This window comes from Chaetodon auriga, chromosome 14 (assembly GCF_051107435.1).
Source record: "Chaetodon auriga isolate fChaAug3 chromosome 14, fChaAug3.hap1, whole genome shotgun sequence".
Taxonomy (NCBI): domain Eukaryota; kingdom Metazoa; phylum Chordata; class Actinopteri; order Chaetodontiformes; family Chaetodontidae; genus Chaetodon; species Chaetodon auriga.
The window spans coordinates 12,396,590-12,412,727 of record NC_135087.1 but is presented as its reverse complement, the minus strand read 5'-3'; the positions used below and the strand labels follow the sequence as shown (position 1 = coordinate 12,412,727).

The 16,138-nt window shown below is 40.2% G+C and overlaps 1 protein-coding gene across 3 annotated transcripts; it reads left to right on the top strand.

Moving 5' to 3' along the window:
* The first annotated feature begins 4,117 nt into the window (after positions 1–4,117).
* LOC143331295 (14-3-3 protein zeta-like) lies at positions 4,118–15,328 on the top strand. 3 transcript variants are annotated; one of them, XM_076748015.1, is made up of 6 exons: positions 4,118–4,214; positions 4,809–5,220; positions 11,147–11,270; positions 13,118–13,281; positions 13,370–13,465; positions 14,223–15,328. In XM_076748015.1, exons 2-6 carry the CDS (start codon positions 4,924–4,926, stop codon positions 14,295–14,297), a joined length of 756 nt encoding a protein of 251 aa, XP_076604130.1. In that variant the 5' UTR covers positions 4,118–4,214; positions 4,809–4,923; the 3' UTR covers positions 14,298–15,328. The 3 variants fall into 3 exon arrangements, with proteins under 3 accessions (XP_076604130.1, XP_076604131.1, XP_076604132.1); XM_076748016.1 differs by having other exon boundaries at positions 4,148–4,223; XM_076748017.1 differs by lacking the exon at positions 4,118–4,214 and adding an exon at positions 4,400–4,570.
* The last annotated feature ends 810 nt before the right edge of the window (positions 15,329–16,138 follow it).

Genomic DNA, 16,138 nt, shown 5'->3' with positions numbered 1-16,138 from the left:
ATGAAACACATGATCAGGTGCTGAATCTAACACTCTTCAGAAAACATTTTCACATCTTGTCCCAAAAGGAGGGGAAGTGTTTGCTATGAACAACACATCACACAATAAACACAAAGAGTTATCCATGACTCTGAAGTGCAAGTCATTAATTCACAACTTTCAAAGCAAGTTTGGATTGCGCCTCACCATATGGTGCAAAATTATGGTAACAACTCCATGACAAGAACGCATATATGAGCATTCATTTGCAATGTGAACTTACTTTTAATATACAGTACCAGTCAAAAGGTTGGACACACCTGGGGCGCCCTTATAGCTCAGTTGGTAGGGTGTGCGCCCCATGTACTGAGGCTGCCAGTCCTCTGCAGTGGCTGCAGGTTCCTGGAATGGTTTTCCAACAGTCTTGAAGGAGTTCACAGAGGTGCTGAGCACTTGCTGGCTGCTTTGCCTTCACTCTGTGGTCCAACTCATCCCAAACCATCTCAATTGGGTTTGGGTCAGGTGAAAACCATTCCAGGTGACTACCCCATGAAGCTGATTGAGAGCATGCCAACAGTGTGCAAAGTTGTCATTAAAGCAAGTGGTGGCTACTTTGAAGAACCTAAAAGATAAAACATATTCTGGTTTGTTTAACACTTTTTTGTTTACTACATAATTCAATATGTGTTCCTTCATAGTTTGGATGTCTTCAATATTAATCTACAATGTAGAAAATAAAGACATAAATACAGAAAAACCATTGAATGAAAAGGTGTGTCCAAACGTTTGACTGGTATTGTATTAGCTAAGCTAGACATTTGATAGCCTATGAGAAGATGCATCACATGCATTTCTGTCACACCCATTTTAAACCATGTCATAAAAGGACTGAATTAAATCAAAATGGAAATTGTGCTGCCAACTATTGGGCCTGCCTCGACTCTTCAGGTAGGGTGCATTCCCACCCGCCAGGCAGGTTTAAACTGTTTGTTCAAGCTCTGAAGAATTTTATGTGTTTGTGGTGCAGTGTGGTGAGGACAAAAGCACGTGAACTGAGATGAGTACCAAATACCTGAAGGGACCATCTGAAAATACAGTGAATAAAGGGCTCTGTCCTGTCAAAAAGCTTAAATTCATTTCTCCTTTTTTTCCTTTTTTTTTTTTTTTTGCCTAATCTGAACCATTCAAGTAATTTAATCAATTAAAAGCACTGCGTGCAAAAGAAGGTTTTCAATATAAGGAAAACGTGTGAGAAAGATTATACTTCATACATGTAAATATGCATACCCATGATTTGAATACATGCATCAATAGCTGCTCTTTCTGCAGTTTCAAAATGCACCTATGATATTATCCAGAAACACTCAGAGATAAAGAACAGTTTTTACAGTTAGGATTAAGACGGTAAACTCTCACCTGTATTCTTGTCTCTATATGACGAATTGTTAAAGTCACCCAGATTTCACAGTGATTCAGGTTGAATCTTTACTTGAATCACTTGTGACTCCTCACTGCCAGCAAGTTCTCAGACTGCATCGCACAGCTGGCTTCATCATCAGGGACTCTGAGCAAGAGCAGGCCTGCACTCAACCATGAAGAGGAAAGGAGTCAAAAAGCAAATAACCAAACAGAATGACAGCTTTTTAATTACTTTCTCCTTCGAAATCATTTCCTATTAGCCTGTGGTCTGGGAGTGACATTTGCGGTACTGTAGAAATGTAATCCAGCCATGAACACAAAGAAGGAATAAAGATGTCTTAGTTGGAAAAAAAAAACAAAAAAACACCTGTTTTATCAAGGCTTAATCCTGTCTGTCTTTCCTGGCCTCCTCTAGCTGAGGTTTTGTATAAAGTCCCCATTAGCTCGACTGTTGTCTCTCATGAATGGTAAATAATGCATCTGTGGTTTCCTTGGGGATGTATGACTAAGCACACAGAATGTGGGAGACATAATAAACTGTGCAGCTGTATTTTATTGTTTGTACTGCCTGTCAACACCAGTAACATAAGAGGCATACATGTTTATTTATGAGAAAAAGGTTTTACATTTTCCATATTGCTTATGCTATTGGTTCATTATATTGTATCCATCATCACAGGGTTCAAAGGAACTGAATGAGAGCTCTTGCCAGGTAGACCGATTTCAGCTGAGACACCTTCTACATGTTACGTAAGCCCACGCCTCTTCATGAACTCAGCAGCTTGTCACTCAGCCTTCCTCTATGACTGACAAGGAAAGCAAGGTTGGGATCAAGAGAGCACAAAGGTCAGAGTGAGAAGGTTTGGACTGTGTAAGAGAAGGAACAGGCTCAGAAAGACCTTCAAAGATGATGACTGATGGCAAACAAGATTTCAGTAGAAACTGCCCTTAATATTTTCCCAGAGGCACATGCTGTCTAATGTTTGAGCCGCTGTAAGCTGTGACTCAGTTATCAGTCAGAAGTGTTACAGACACGTAGGGCAGTTTGATTGCAGACACACAGCATTTGTTTAATGCACGTACAAGGCACCTCTGTTGTATTCTACTTGTAGCAAATGAACACAAATGGCAGGATATGTCTGGTGATATTCTGTACTTCCCCATAAAAACTCCCGTGAAAAGATCACAACCAACAAGGAACTGATCTTTTTTCCTCTCTATCGCAACGCTCCATTGGGCAGAAAACTATTGGAAACACAATGTTGAGCCACAGAGTTGAACTGGATGATGTGTCCCTTCATTAAAATGAACATCAGCACTGCAGTGAACAAAACAATCTCATCTCAAGGTCCATTTAGTAGCTGTTCTAGTGCTTTTGTTCATATCACATGACCGTCATCAGCAGATTGAGTTTATTTTGTTGACCTTGAGTAGATGTTAGGATGTAGAATGTTGTTGTGTCCTTGTGGCTCTAAAGTTGAGCTGCAAAATCAATTTTGGACCAAGGAAACAGCAGCTGACTTTAAAATCATGAGGTCCATTGCACACTTTCCTACATGAATTTTGCCCTGAAATTTTTCAGGTAGAATTTCAGGTGTCCAGGGGGACATTCCAGAGTGGAAACTGATCCGTCCCAGGATGTAGGCCATTTTCATAACCTACACACAGCGGGGAAGCACAGCCCGTCACTGAAATACCTGCTCAGCAGAGTGTTTCATCTATCCTTTTTTGTGCCTGTAAGACATACAACAGATGAAGGAGGTTTGAGCCGAACCACACATGACAGTGTTACTGGGACTTATAATAACGATAAATATACAATCCAGACCTTTGTCATACCGGGCCTTTTTCCTCGGGTTGGATTTAGGCACCACAACTACTTGATTAGATTTGAGCAACAAAAGTAGTGGTAGTTGCATGATGTAACTTAAAATGTCTCAATGTTGACCTTTAGTTCCACAAAGGACATGGATTTTGCTTACACTATCAGTAAGCTAGTTGAAGAAGCTTTTTGATTGCCACAGACTGACTGGAGAGACACAGCCACCACACATTAGAGGACAATTAGCAGATTTCAGTATGAATTCAGAGCTCTTGATAAACAAGGCTGAACTATCAACTCTGCAAAGCAGGTAAATATTTGCTTTATTACCTGATTTTAAGCCTCTGTAAATAAGGCCAAGCCGATAATTACAAGTGGATTCCTGAATTCAAAATAGCCTGAAATGATCATTTTTCTTCTTATGCATGTAGATCCACAGGTATGTAGTGACATAAATGCACTTCCAGTGAAGATTGAAGACAGGTGTCTGAGAGGCCTGTGTGGTTGTACATCCACATATAACAGATTGTCCATTTCTTTGACGATGAGAAAAAAATAAAATAAATGTCACCCAATAATCCTTGTGTAAAACTTAGGACAGATCCATCTAAAGTGCATAAGTGCCACACCCGCCTACAGTGCCCACGGCGTGTGAAAGCAGGGAGTGATTGGATGAGTATCGCCATGGCAATACGATGACGTCTTCATCCCTTGCTCTAATTGGAGGAAACCCCGTGGCCCCAACCGCTGCAGCGTTCCGGTCTGTCAAACTATGCCCGTAGGCCCACCTCTTTCCCCCTGCGCTAAACAACGACTGGTTTACACCGCTAAATCTTCCTGTCAATCAATTGAGACTACGGTTTATGATTGGAGAGTCGATTTACAAACGAACCTCCCAATTTCAGCAGGTTTAGTTGTAGTCTCCCTGCTACTGCTGTTCTTTACATTTCGGACCAACCCCTCAAATCGGATCAATTTGTGGAGCGAATTTGAGGTAGAGTAGGTCAGAGACAATTACTAAATCTTTTATTTCTTTTCTTTAAACATAAGATCGCTGTTTAATCGTTATACTGACAAACCGTGGTTCGTTTTCTATTGTATTTAGATTTTGTATGAGTAACGGTAATGAGACATTTTTTTATTTAAGGAGTGGCCATTGTAGCTAACGCCAGCTAGCTTTTGCTAACTTGCTTGCTAGCTGCTCTAGACAGCTTTGTGGCGGGTTGCCGTGCGAAACGGGCTTGCCAGCAGATGTCTGCTTCCGATGTTTGTAGCACACCTCAGTTTAGAAACCGTTTGTAAAGAGACAGCTTTTTTCACACTGGGAGTTATCTTGGTGAAAGTGAGCTGGTAATTTGTAATTGTTTATTTGTAAATACTAAATGTGTCTGAAAACGGGTTTTCTTCCGTTTAAATTATTTTACTGACTGCTATTAGCTATCTAACGGTTTATATTACCACTTTTCAGCTCAGACCAGGCGGATGCATGCTATTTCATGTTATGTTAATGATCGGCGGGGCTATTTTGCCTCCCAGTTGCATGAAGTGTTATCGACAGCTACTAATTTTTTCAACTATTTTTTCGCAGCTTCTAACGTTACCGTGGGGAATACCTTGCTGCGTCCATTCTTAAACTTAACAGTCCTTGACTGTCACATATTCCCGGATTTCTGATTTCTCAGTCCCCCCAAAAAGCATAAACTATGGAGAAAGCGGATCTTATCCAGAGGGCCAAGCTGGCGGAGCAGGCTGAACGCTACGACGACATGGCAAGCAACATGAAGGAGGTTACAGAGAAGGGAGAGGAGCTGTCAAACGAGGAGAGGAACCTGCTGTCCGTTGCCTTCAAAAACGTCGTTGGGGCGAGACGGTCCGCATGGAGGGTGATAGCTGGTATCGCACAGAAGTGCGATTCGGGGACTGAGGCTAAGCAGCAAATGGCCAATGACTACAGGGAGAAGGTAGAGAAGGAGCTGAAAGAGATCTGCGACACCGTTTTGGTAAAGTCTCCAATTTTCTTCTTTGATTTTTAAATCTGCAGCCTGAATCCATGTTACCTCTATGTCAGAACACCTTCCTGAAAAAAATACTCGCGAAGCAGAACGATATTGTTTCACTGAATCATTATAAATTAACCATGTTCAGCTGATGATGTCTAACCACAGTATGGTTTCATTAATACTCTCCCACTCTCTTGAGACCAGTAGTGAACGGTTGAAGTATGTGTAGCCTAAGGTTAGTTATTTTGGGTTACACTTAAACACTGGTGGAAGAAACTGTATTTGCTCAACTTATTGATTAATATGTCTGCATTGAGTCCTTCACTGTTTCCATGACAAATCTGTACAAATTTAATGTGAGACATCATTGTTGAGCGCAGTAATGTGTGTCAAATAGCATCTGCCCTGATTGGTGTGAGCTGCTCTGTTGTAAAATGATGGCCTTTAACGCCAGAGAGGACAAGGAAGTATTATGTATTCCTCCCACTGTTCCTGCCTTTTGGGAATCTGGATTTGGAACAATAGGCTTGAAACCTTGTGAGGGTATGAACTGACAAAAGGTCACCGTGACTACACCAGCAAGGTGTGTCGAAAGGGTTGGAGAGAGAACTCCGGAAATACTCAGTGTATGCTCTGTATTCTTTGAAGTGCTGTGCTATATTCTGCATCCATGCCGTCCCATGTGGCAGATATAAGCCTAATGCGGTTAGCCAAGTGCAAGAATTTGCATTTGTAAAAGACTCATACCCTCCATAAATCCCAGTTTGCACAGATCACTTCCACCTCTTGTTTAATCTAATGCAACAGTACAGATTGATGCTTTACATTATTTCTAGCCTGCCATGACAATGGATTAGAGGGGAGCTGGGTGGAAGCCTGGCTGTAAGATTGAGATAATTTCTGTGAGCTGCCTTTAAAGTCTTAAAAAATGCACTGCAAAGCTGCAGGGGCCGTTAATTTTCCAACCAGCTTTCCATGTGTGTTCCTGAGAATATGCACTCGCACATCTGTGACTCAGTTTTCAGCATTTCTGTTCCTGATTGTTGACTGAGGGTTTGTCAGCAGAGGAGGGTGTGTCAGCCCTCATGCCATAACTTGTCTGCAGAAACCTGACGGGTTACTTATGCGCACACAAAGGCAGAAGTGCATAGGCTGCAGTAGACAAGTAAGCGTCTTGTGCCCCCCCCCCATCTTGATATCCTGCACAGCAGACGGAAACCAGACAGACATGCATCTGTGCTAAACCCAGGTCTCAGATGGGAGGCAGCAGATGTTTAGGGGTATTTGGGATCCAGTTCCTGCACAGTTCTCAGCCTGTTTGGATGAACGACCCTTTACTCAATGCCCACAACCCTTGCTGCCCCCATCAATGAGAAAGCAGTTGGAACCATTGTATATTGATATTTATGATTAAAATTGTGTATTTTACTGGCCTATTTGAGATGTAGGCCTACCCACTGTTTTCATAGCCAGTGTCACAGCAGTGTGGCAGCTCTAACCTGTTAACACGGGGCCGAAATAAAAAGCGGCATGGTTCTGCCACGCACACACCCTGCAGACGTGTCCAGTGTGTTCTGGGCCTACTCTTGCTGAAAATTTGTAAGAAGTGCATGAAATTGTGAGACAAGGCATGGAAGACAATAAAAATACTGTGGTGGTGAATGACTGTTACTGTTATAGTAACGCTCGCCATTTGCAGCAAAACGCCCCCCCCCCCAGCTATTTTGCTCCTAGCGCCCCCCAACATCTTTGAACACCCACTGGAGGGCGGTACCGGCCTCATTGAGAAACCCTGCCGTACAGAGTGTAAATGGAGAGCTTTAGACCGGACAAGAGATGTGAACTCCTCATATTTTGGCAAAATTTGCAGTTTAGAGCCACACATTTTCTACTTTCATTCTAGATTACATGCTTCATGGGCTGTTTTTGAACATCCCCAGCATCAGTTTAAACTAGCCATATCGGTAAATACTGTTGCTTTCTCTGAGTAGCCTACTAGATTACATTTCTGAAATATGCTCAGTGCAGTCAGTGATGTGTGGGTGAACCCTCATGTATTTTGATGCCTTAAACTTAATCTCTCTGATGGTTTGGAAAAGACTCTTACTAGTTGTGTTTGATGTGGTCACGGCTCACAGAAGCCTGAGTCCTCTATAAACTTAAACTCTGTCTCAGTGTAGGCTTAGTGGAAATGCTGCAATAGCATAGGTTATGGTAAATGTTAGAATGTAATATTTTGTTGTTGCTCTATATGCAGGGCTTTCCACAAGGATAAGGAGTACCCACAGTGATGGTTAATGTATTGGAAACATAAATGCACTCTTATTCTATGGAAATAAACAAGTTATTTTAAGAGAACTTTTTTAATCCCACGTCTCACCCAGCCTCAGCATTGGTTGAAAATTAAACTTAAAATAAGCTTATGCAAAAATAACTCTGAAATAACAAAATATACAAATCATTTCATGTGACTCAAATCATGTGAATCTACTGAATCAACTCAACATCTAATCATCTTCGTCTTCACTATTGTCCGAGTTCATGCCCAGCTCAATAACTGCCCTGCTGAGCTGCTCTTTGGTGCTTGCAACACCTCTGCCTCAACCTGTACCCTTCTACTTTTACAGCATTGCCTCTTTAGTCTGTTTGCAGTGCATCTTCAAGATGGCTCTGCTGTATAAAGCACAATGCAAATAAAGATCATTCGTTGGTTGATTCATTAAACCCATAAACATCCCAAGTTAGTGCTGCCGGTGTTTTCTGAAGTAGCCTGTCTGAGATTATCCTGTCTGTTCAATCAGTGCAGTTCTTCTTGTGTTTTGTTGTCAGTTATTTTGCTAATATTTTTTTAAATGCTGATGATGATTTTGCCAGCTCCACTCCACCCGGCAGGACACAGCCTGTGTGCGCACACATGCTCACACAGAGCATATGGGGGCAGGACTGATAAAGACAGATGGCACATTTCTCTGTCATCTTGCTCACATTGTGTTGAGGCGGAAGCTAATGGTCGTAAAATGTACACGCCTGCTGAATTGCAACTTGTGAATCAAAGCTATTTTATTAGAATCAAAAAATGAATATAATAAAGTAGCTGGCTGGAATGGCTTTTCGGCCTGCAATTTATGGAAGCTTCTGTATATTGTCTTCAGCCTGCGGATAGAATATGAGGGAAAATTATTTTTAAGTTAAACAAATCTTTAAATTGTCTCTTCAGAGTAGGCCAGATTGATGCATTAAAGTTGACAATTTTCTTCTGGGGGGGATACCCCCACGCCCCTCTTGTAGTACTCTAGTCTTTCCCTCTATCCATGCAACTAACTCACCTTTTATCTCATCATCATGCCTGACTATCACAGTAAAAAAAAAAAAACAAAGAAAAACACCTCACAGCTGATTGTAGTGTTGCTAATTAAATTGATAATGAGGGATTAATCCATGCTTGGAAAATAAATCAGTTCCTGACTCACACACATGCCCAGCCAGTCTTTAATCCAGCAACACTGTTTGTACTTTCTTGTGAGCACTGATGACTGAAATCAGAGCTTTGTGTGAAAGCACTGAGAGTGAGGCTGCTCTTCTTGTCTATTGTGTAGAGCATGCAGTGAAAAAAGAATAGCTAGCACTTGAGACATGCACATGTTCTGGCTGAGCCAATCTTTCTCAGTAAATGACTGGGGAGTGGCTGCTGGGGTGGGTTTGCCTTACACAATGGTAAGTTTCTTTCACCCAGGGTGTGAAAAGGAAAGCTTTATTTTTCTTTTTCGTTCCTTTTTTCCCCCTTCTTTTTTTGATGAAATTAATTTTAGTTCAAGGCATAGAGGATATGTATTCTAAACACCATATAGCCTCTCAGTCAGGACTGTCATTGGAATTTAGGCGTTGGCAAGCATATTCATTCTGCGTGAATGGTTGATCTGCTCTAAATTGGTTAATATGAGCATAAAATACAGTTTCACTGACACAGATTAGCTCTGGTTATCGCCCTGTGTTCATCATCCCAAGATGGATGCCTTAGGCTTGAGTGTAATCACAGGATATGATTTGTAATGCTTGATTTATAGTCTTATGTTATTTCACTAGTCTTACTACATTAGTAATAATTTCAAGCAACTACTTGTAGCTTTTAGAGTGAGTACTTGTTAAAAGATGCAGTTTGCATGTTTAGTGGGAAAGCACGGATTCAATTTTGTTAGCAATTTAGTCTTAAAATTGTTATTTCATTCCACTGTTCTGCTGTATATTTTGTAGTTAAGTCTGAAAATTGAGGGTGATCTTACGGAAAAGAAGCAGGCAGTTGCAATAGTAAACTCAACACTGAACATCTGAGCTCAAAATTTCCTCTCGCTGTTATCTTCAATCTTATTTCTGTCTTATGGCCTAGATCAGGGGTCACTAACAGGCGGACCGCGGTCCGAGTCCGGACCCAGACACCGTCCTATACGGACCCGGACCTATAACCAGTAAATTATTAAGGGATTTCAAATTTTGACGGGACACTTATATTTTAACCGGCGCAACTTTTCTAGTCTTTACGGCACCGGTTTAGCGGCTCAGGAAACGCACAAACCAATTGCATGCGAGTTAAGCCATCCCACGTGATGCTACCCAGCCAGTCGCATCTCTGCATTGCGGACGATAAACATAGCAACTCTGACTGCAGTCAGATGAGGAGTGAGAAGCGAACGGAGAAACGATAGGAAAAGAGGGAAAGAAAGAGAAACTGTATAACTGTTCAGCTGTTATTTTCAAATTAGTTGAGACTGTTAAGATGTGAAAGTTAACAAAGAAAAAGGAATATTCAAGCTGTTGCTTCACTTTTACTTTTTCTAAAATTAAACACTTTCTTTTATAATGCACAATTTTTCAAAAAACATTTTATTTTCTCTATTTCATTTTTAAATTCAAATCTGCCTGGTTTAATGTTAAGTGACAATAAATACTGTCGAAATGTTTTTGAATTGTACTTTCTTTATTTGATCAGATGTTGATAACATGCAGATGTTGATACAACTACTAGGCTACTTCAGTGTATATATATCACACAAATCATAACGTTATGACATTATGATGTTCCGGACCTTTGCTTTAGGAAATTTTCTCTAACCGGACCTCTTTGAATTTTAGTTGAATACCCTTGGCCTAGATAGAGGAAGATCGTGAACTTGCCAGCCAGTGTGCAGGCACACAGACACATGCTGCATGGGCTTTGTTTTAAAGCTCTGCTGTTTCAGGTAATAATAGGGAGTATGATGCAACACAGGCAGCTATTGTCATAACCCTAGACTTTGTGAACGAAACAACTCATTACTGATTAAATTTCAGTAGGGAATAAAGAATGGTGCCAAATCTGTTAAAATCAGCAATAAGACCTCAAACTTTGCAATACAGTGGTGACAGGAGGAGAGTGCTTGGTGAAAGAGTGTGGAATCTGGGACAGACGGCAGCTGGGGACACACTAGAGGCCTGGCCTGGTTGTAGATTATTTTGGAGGAACTTTAGCTGAAACTGACACAGAGCAAAATGTTTCTTCTAAATGGCACTGGGTGAGCACATGCACTTGACTTCAGATGGAGCAGAAGTGTACGTATTAATCATTGAGTTGAGCAGCTGTGAAATGCAAAGGGAGTTAGTGCTATCTGGTGGATGGAGGCTAATGTGACACTTGGGATGTGTGAGCTCCACCTATATTTAGTGTTGTACCATGCAGTGTGGATGTATTTGTTATCACACCATAATTTGTGCCCAACTCCACAGTGAGTATTCTGTAAGTACAGCGTGATTGCTGTTTCAGTGAATGATCATGTGAAATAGTCCTTCAGATTTGGCTCTTCATCTGTCTGTGTGCTTGTGGATTGGTTGTTGTGATGAGTCTTCCTGTTCATTATTTACTTGCTAATCGATCTTACATTTTCTCTCTTCACAGTCACTGCTGGACGATCATTTAATTAAAAATGCCCAAACTTCCGAGAGCAAAGTCTTCTATCTTAAGATGAAGGGGGACTACTATAGATACCTCGCTGAGGTTGCCTGTGGCTGTGACAAAGAAAGTGAGTTTACAGTTGTACTCCATTTATTTGATTTTAGAAAGGCATTTCCATCTGTAAGAAACACCTTCATGTTAATTTTTTGAGTAATTTTTTCAGTGATTTATTAATTTTTGCTACTTCTCTTTGTGTGTATGTTGTAGTATAAAAGGTAGGGATATAACGATGTATCGAATCTCGCAATATTGCGACAGAAATATGGCTTGACGCTGTCGTGGGACTGTGACGTTATCTACCGTGACGTTACATGGTTATTTACTACCCCTCCTTGTCAAAAATGTTATTTTTTCCATTGATGCTCCATTGACATTTAGAGGTGATATGTGGCAGCATTTCGAACACAGACTTGGCCTCTTTTCCAATTACACACTGGACTCAACATAGCTGAGGTTTTGAAATCTGCTGTTTTGGAGTAAGATCTCAACGTGAAGAATAACGGTCATCATTATGGTATTGCTGTCATTACAGACAATGCAGGAAATGTGGATGTAGCGGTGAGAGAGGCTGCACTGTCCAAACACATAGTTTTACACACACTTTAAACCTCTCTTCACAAGAGGGTTTGAATATAGGCTTTATATGAATAAAAAATGCTGTATGCACTATTAAAAAAGAGCATTTTTCAAGTAAGTTTTCTTTGCAATAGATATTATATCAAGCCCTTCATATCGGGGTATGTACGGTAGGTACGTACCGTGAGTTTTTGAAATCGTTAGATCCCTAGTAAAAGGTAAACTGTCCCCACCCCCTTTCTAATCAGGGCGTCTTCACACTGCAAAATAGGGATGTGTCAGATTTTGTCTTAGAGCTAAGAGCTGGAAATTATGTCAAGTCGGGCGATGTGTCACAGTCATTTGACCACAGGGCCCCTTCTCATAGGAGGGTAAGACAGGAGTGGGTGGCAGCTAATAAAGAGGGCCTCCAGCTTTCCCACAGGAAAAAAGTATAGTATATATATAGAATTATAGAATATAGAATTTCTTCCCCTCGCTGTTCTCTTGTTAGCATTGTATGTTCCAGATTGAACCACATAAATGAAAGGAACTGGCTCATTAAATGCTGAACAATTAAAAACAAAATATTAATGCCGTATTCGATATTCTTCTTATTGTCAAGAAACTTTTGAAAAGACAAAACCTCACAATGCATTAGTCCTTCCTTCAGTACTTTCTGATGTTCCCACCTCGTCTGTCTCTCAGCCTTAAGCCTGTTGGTTCCTACCAAAGATGTACTTGGAAAAAGAAAAAAGGAAAAAAAAGAAACATTTTTATTTTCAAAAAAAAGTTGTAATTTCCTGAAAGAGCCCCTGGGCACTGTACTTAATTGCAGAAGTTACTGAAACAGCAGTAAGTAGTGAATTTATGGGGGATTATTCTCAGCCTCAAAGTAAACTACAGTGCCCATGTTCATGGTAATGAATGACCATTGTAGCTGTGTGGCTCACTGATGAGCCAGCTACTGATTACTTCAGTTTATCTCAGACTAAGACTGGAAACTGCTACCTTGCCTCTGTCGTTAGCAAAATCCATCTACCAGCACCTCTAAAGTTTACTAATTAACATGTTATATCTCACTGTTTAATCTGTACAAAAAAAGGGAAATGTAAAAAATATTCACTTGCGGTTATGTACCAGACTATCTCTTTGCCAGGAGCAGTTTCTGCTGGTTGCTTTGCAGACGCTGTAACAACTGTAGGGAATAGTCTGGCACATAACTGCAGGTAGAGCCACAGATTTGTTGTTTCACACTTGGGTTTTTGTACAGTTGAACTATTGCATTAATGTTTGTCATTGAGTCAAAATCGTTTATTGACCATTATATTCTGTTTTGATTCCTTCCTTTGTCTCCAGAGATCATTTTAAACTCAGAGCAAGCATACAAGGATGCATCTGAAATCAGCAATAAGGAAATGGACTCCACACATCCCATCCGCTTGGGCTTGGCACTTAACTTCTCTGTATTTTTCTACGAGATCATGAACTCCCCAGAAAAAGCCTGCGAACTGGCTAAAAAGGTCTGCAGACTGTCTTACAAAATCAGTCACTTTCTTGTGGCCTCAGTTGTGATATTGCACATGTTAACCTGCTCCTTCTTGCTTTCAGGCATTCGATGATGCTATTGCAGAGCTGGATCAGCTAAATGAGGACTCCTACAAAGACAGCACTCTCATCATGCAGCTCCTCAGAGACAACCTGACAGTGAGTATTCTGCTCTCACGGCAAAAAATGATCCTCGCTGTGTGGCAGTTGTGTTATGCTTGCCTCTGTGTCTGTCTTATGGTCTCTGTATTCTTCATATGTATTCATTTGTCGAAGGGTGAGATGTGATTAACCTTACAAATAGGTGTAATGGCACACACAGTCTCTCCTCAGAGGCATCCATTAGGGTTCATACAGTAAAACTCCAAAAGGTTTTGGAAGACGCTTCGCTCATGCCTGCAGGGCACAAAAAATGTACTGGCGATGGTGAACTCTGTTAGCTGCATTGTTGTAGTGGTGCAGGCACAGACCTGTTCGTTGAGGAGACGGCTGCTGCTGCATGCAAACAGCTTCCACTGAAAGTCAGTAAAAGATGCAATTGAATTATTACTCAGTCCTACTGTATACAAATATACTTACTTATTATCATGGTTAATTTTGACACCCAACATTGTACAAACTGATGCCGTCTTAAGTGCCATCTGACCCACAGTTTGTTTGAAGTATACAGAATTGCCTTGTTATTCATTCACTGTCCAGGGACTGAAATCTTTGTTGGCCAGATTTATTTAAAAAGAGAGGTTTTAATATTTGCAGCACTTCAAATTTCTACATTATGTTGTGTTAAAAGCACCTTGAACTCTGCAAGGAAGAAAAAGGAGAAACAATAAGGTTCAAAATTCAGAAAGGCTAAAGGAGTGTGGATGTTTCACTGTATTCCTCTGTATTTTAAACAAATACCCGTTTCTCTCCTCAGTTATGGACATCCGACACCGCTGCTGAGGAGGGCGATGGTGGAGAAGGAGTAGAGGGAGGCGAGAATGAGAAGTAAAAATCACAAGCCCTCAAATGTTGGGGTCATCTCCAAAAACAACAAAAGGAAAAAAAAACTTTTTACACATCTTTCATTCCTTATTGCTCCACTCAAACATTCTACCAAGTAAACCCGTTGCTGAAAAGAGTTGCGTAAGGACAAAAAGAAAAAATAAATAAAAATTAGAAAAAAAAAATGCTTTTCCCAATGCAGATTTGGATGGCAACTGGTGAAAAGAGAAACCCTCCATTCCTTTGATTTGTGTTTGTCCTGGCCTTCCCATTTGTGCAGTTTCAGCTGTAGAAAAGTGATTGATAGCTTGACATGGTATCAGACTTTTAGCTCAATTTAGAGGCAGAAAAACTAAAGTCCCATTGTTGAACAACTGGTAGCCTAAAATCCCATCAGTTGAGAATGTTTTGATTTTTTTTTCCAATAAGAAATGTTAAACATAAAAAAAATATTGCCAACTTTTTTTTTTTTTTTTTTTTTTTTTTTTAAATGTCTGTCTCTACACAGTTACGTGGTACGGTTACAGCAGCTGAAGCCCAACTTCAAACAGATTTAATTTTCATACTGCAGGGAAAGCTAGTGCACTTTACATGCTGGCAACAAATACTGTAATACAGCCAAGTAGTGCCAATTGGTTTAATCCTCACTTTCTGCCCTGGTTGTAACGCCACTCTTTCACTGAAGCATGCCTGTTTGGGAAGGGGTTGGGTGGTGGGGCTTGTCTGACCAAATGCAGGGACCTTTTTAATGGGAAGTAGACAATTCTGTCATGCATGTCTCTTGAGATATTACACTGGAAATGGGAACAAATGCTGTAACACACACAAGTCCAAGTGTCAAGTTTAGTCATTTTCAATGCAGGTTTGTACACATCCTACAAGAGGATGATTTGTTAGTCTGTCCAGTGATTGTCATTAGAGATTTGGACCACTATTGTTTTGCTATTCATTCAATTGTAGTCCCCAAAAGCCTTGTGGAACTGTTTGAATCCCTATGTATCAGCTATGTTAACATGAATAAAACATTTTATAAACCAAGTTCAGTTTTGTCTGTTTGTTTTATTGCTTACTCATGTATTTGGATGTTTGTAAATTCTCTGCATCTATTCTTGCGAAATGCAATACTGATCAACCTTAGAAATGAGATTTAATTTCTTTTTGAATTAAACTGTGAATTAAAATTTTAGGATTTTCCTGTCATATTTCCATGAAAAAAGTAACATATACTAAATTTACTACTCACTGAATTGAACTGGAATTACAAGTTGGCAATGGAGAGCAGTTATTCCCGATATGTTGATGGCGTCATTGTCTTTGTGCTATAGCTGAATACACAATTGTCATATGTCAGTGTTGGAAGGAAAATACTCAAGATTTTATATCCAAATCACATGAGTTAATAAAATACAATGTATTATACGATTAAACTACCTGCAGTGGCCATTTCTTCACACTACATAGAATCAAAAGGCCACAGATGCATCATAGAAAAGAAATGTATGCAGGCAAGTGTCCACACAGATATTTTAGTTTTTTTACTGATTAAGTTTTTACATTAAAACATTCATCATAAAATTGATGATGGATTGTTAGAGATTAAACTGACCAATAGAGATATAAGGTATTTACAAGTTTGCCTCCATCTCCACGAGATGACATGAAAATACATTTTAGACACCAGTGCTTTAGAAATAATCCAATAATATGATAATCTGACAAATGCCTTTCCGCATAGTGAGGACTTTCACTTGTGAAGGCAGGACTTTAAGCAGTAACAGAGTGTCTTTTCATTGTGCTATTGCCACTTTTTTTCTTAAAGATCTGTACTAGTAATAAGCTGTAATAAAC

Excerpts from the sequence above, each read along its gene's own strand:
- LOC143331295 (XM_076748015.1), top strand. The coding sequence starts at position 4,924 with ATGGAGAAAGCGGATCTTATCCAGAGGGCCAAGCTGGCGGAGCAGGCT. Across the intron at positions 11,271-13,117 it reads CTGTGGCTGTGACAAAGAAA|AGATCATTTTAAACTCAGAG; the intron begins GTGAGTTTACAG and ends CTTTGTCTCCAG. Across the intron at positions 13,282-13,369 it reads CCTGCGAACTGGCTAAAAAG|GCATTCGATGATGCTATTGC; the intron begins GTCTGCAGACTG and ends TCTTGCTTTCAG.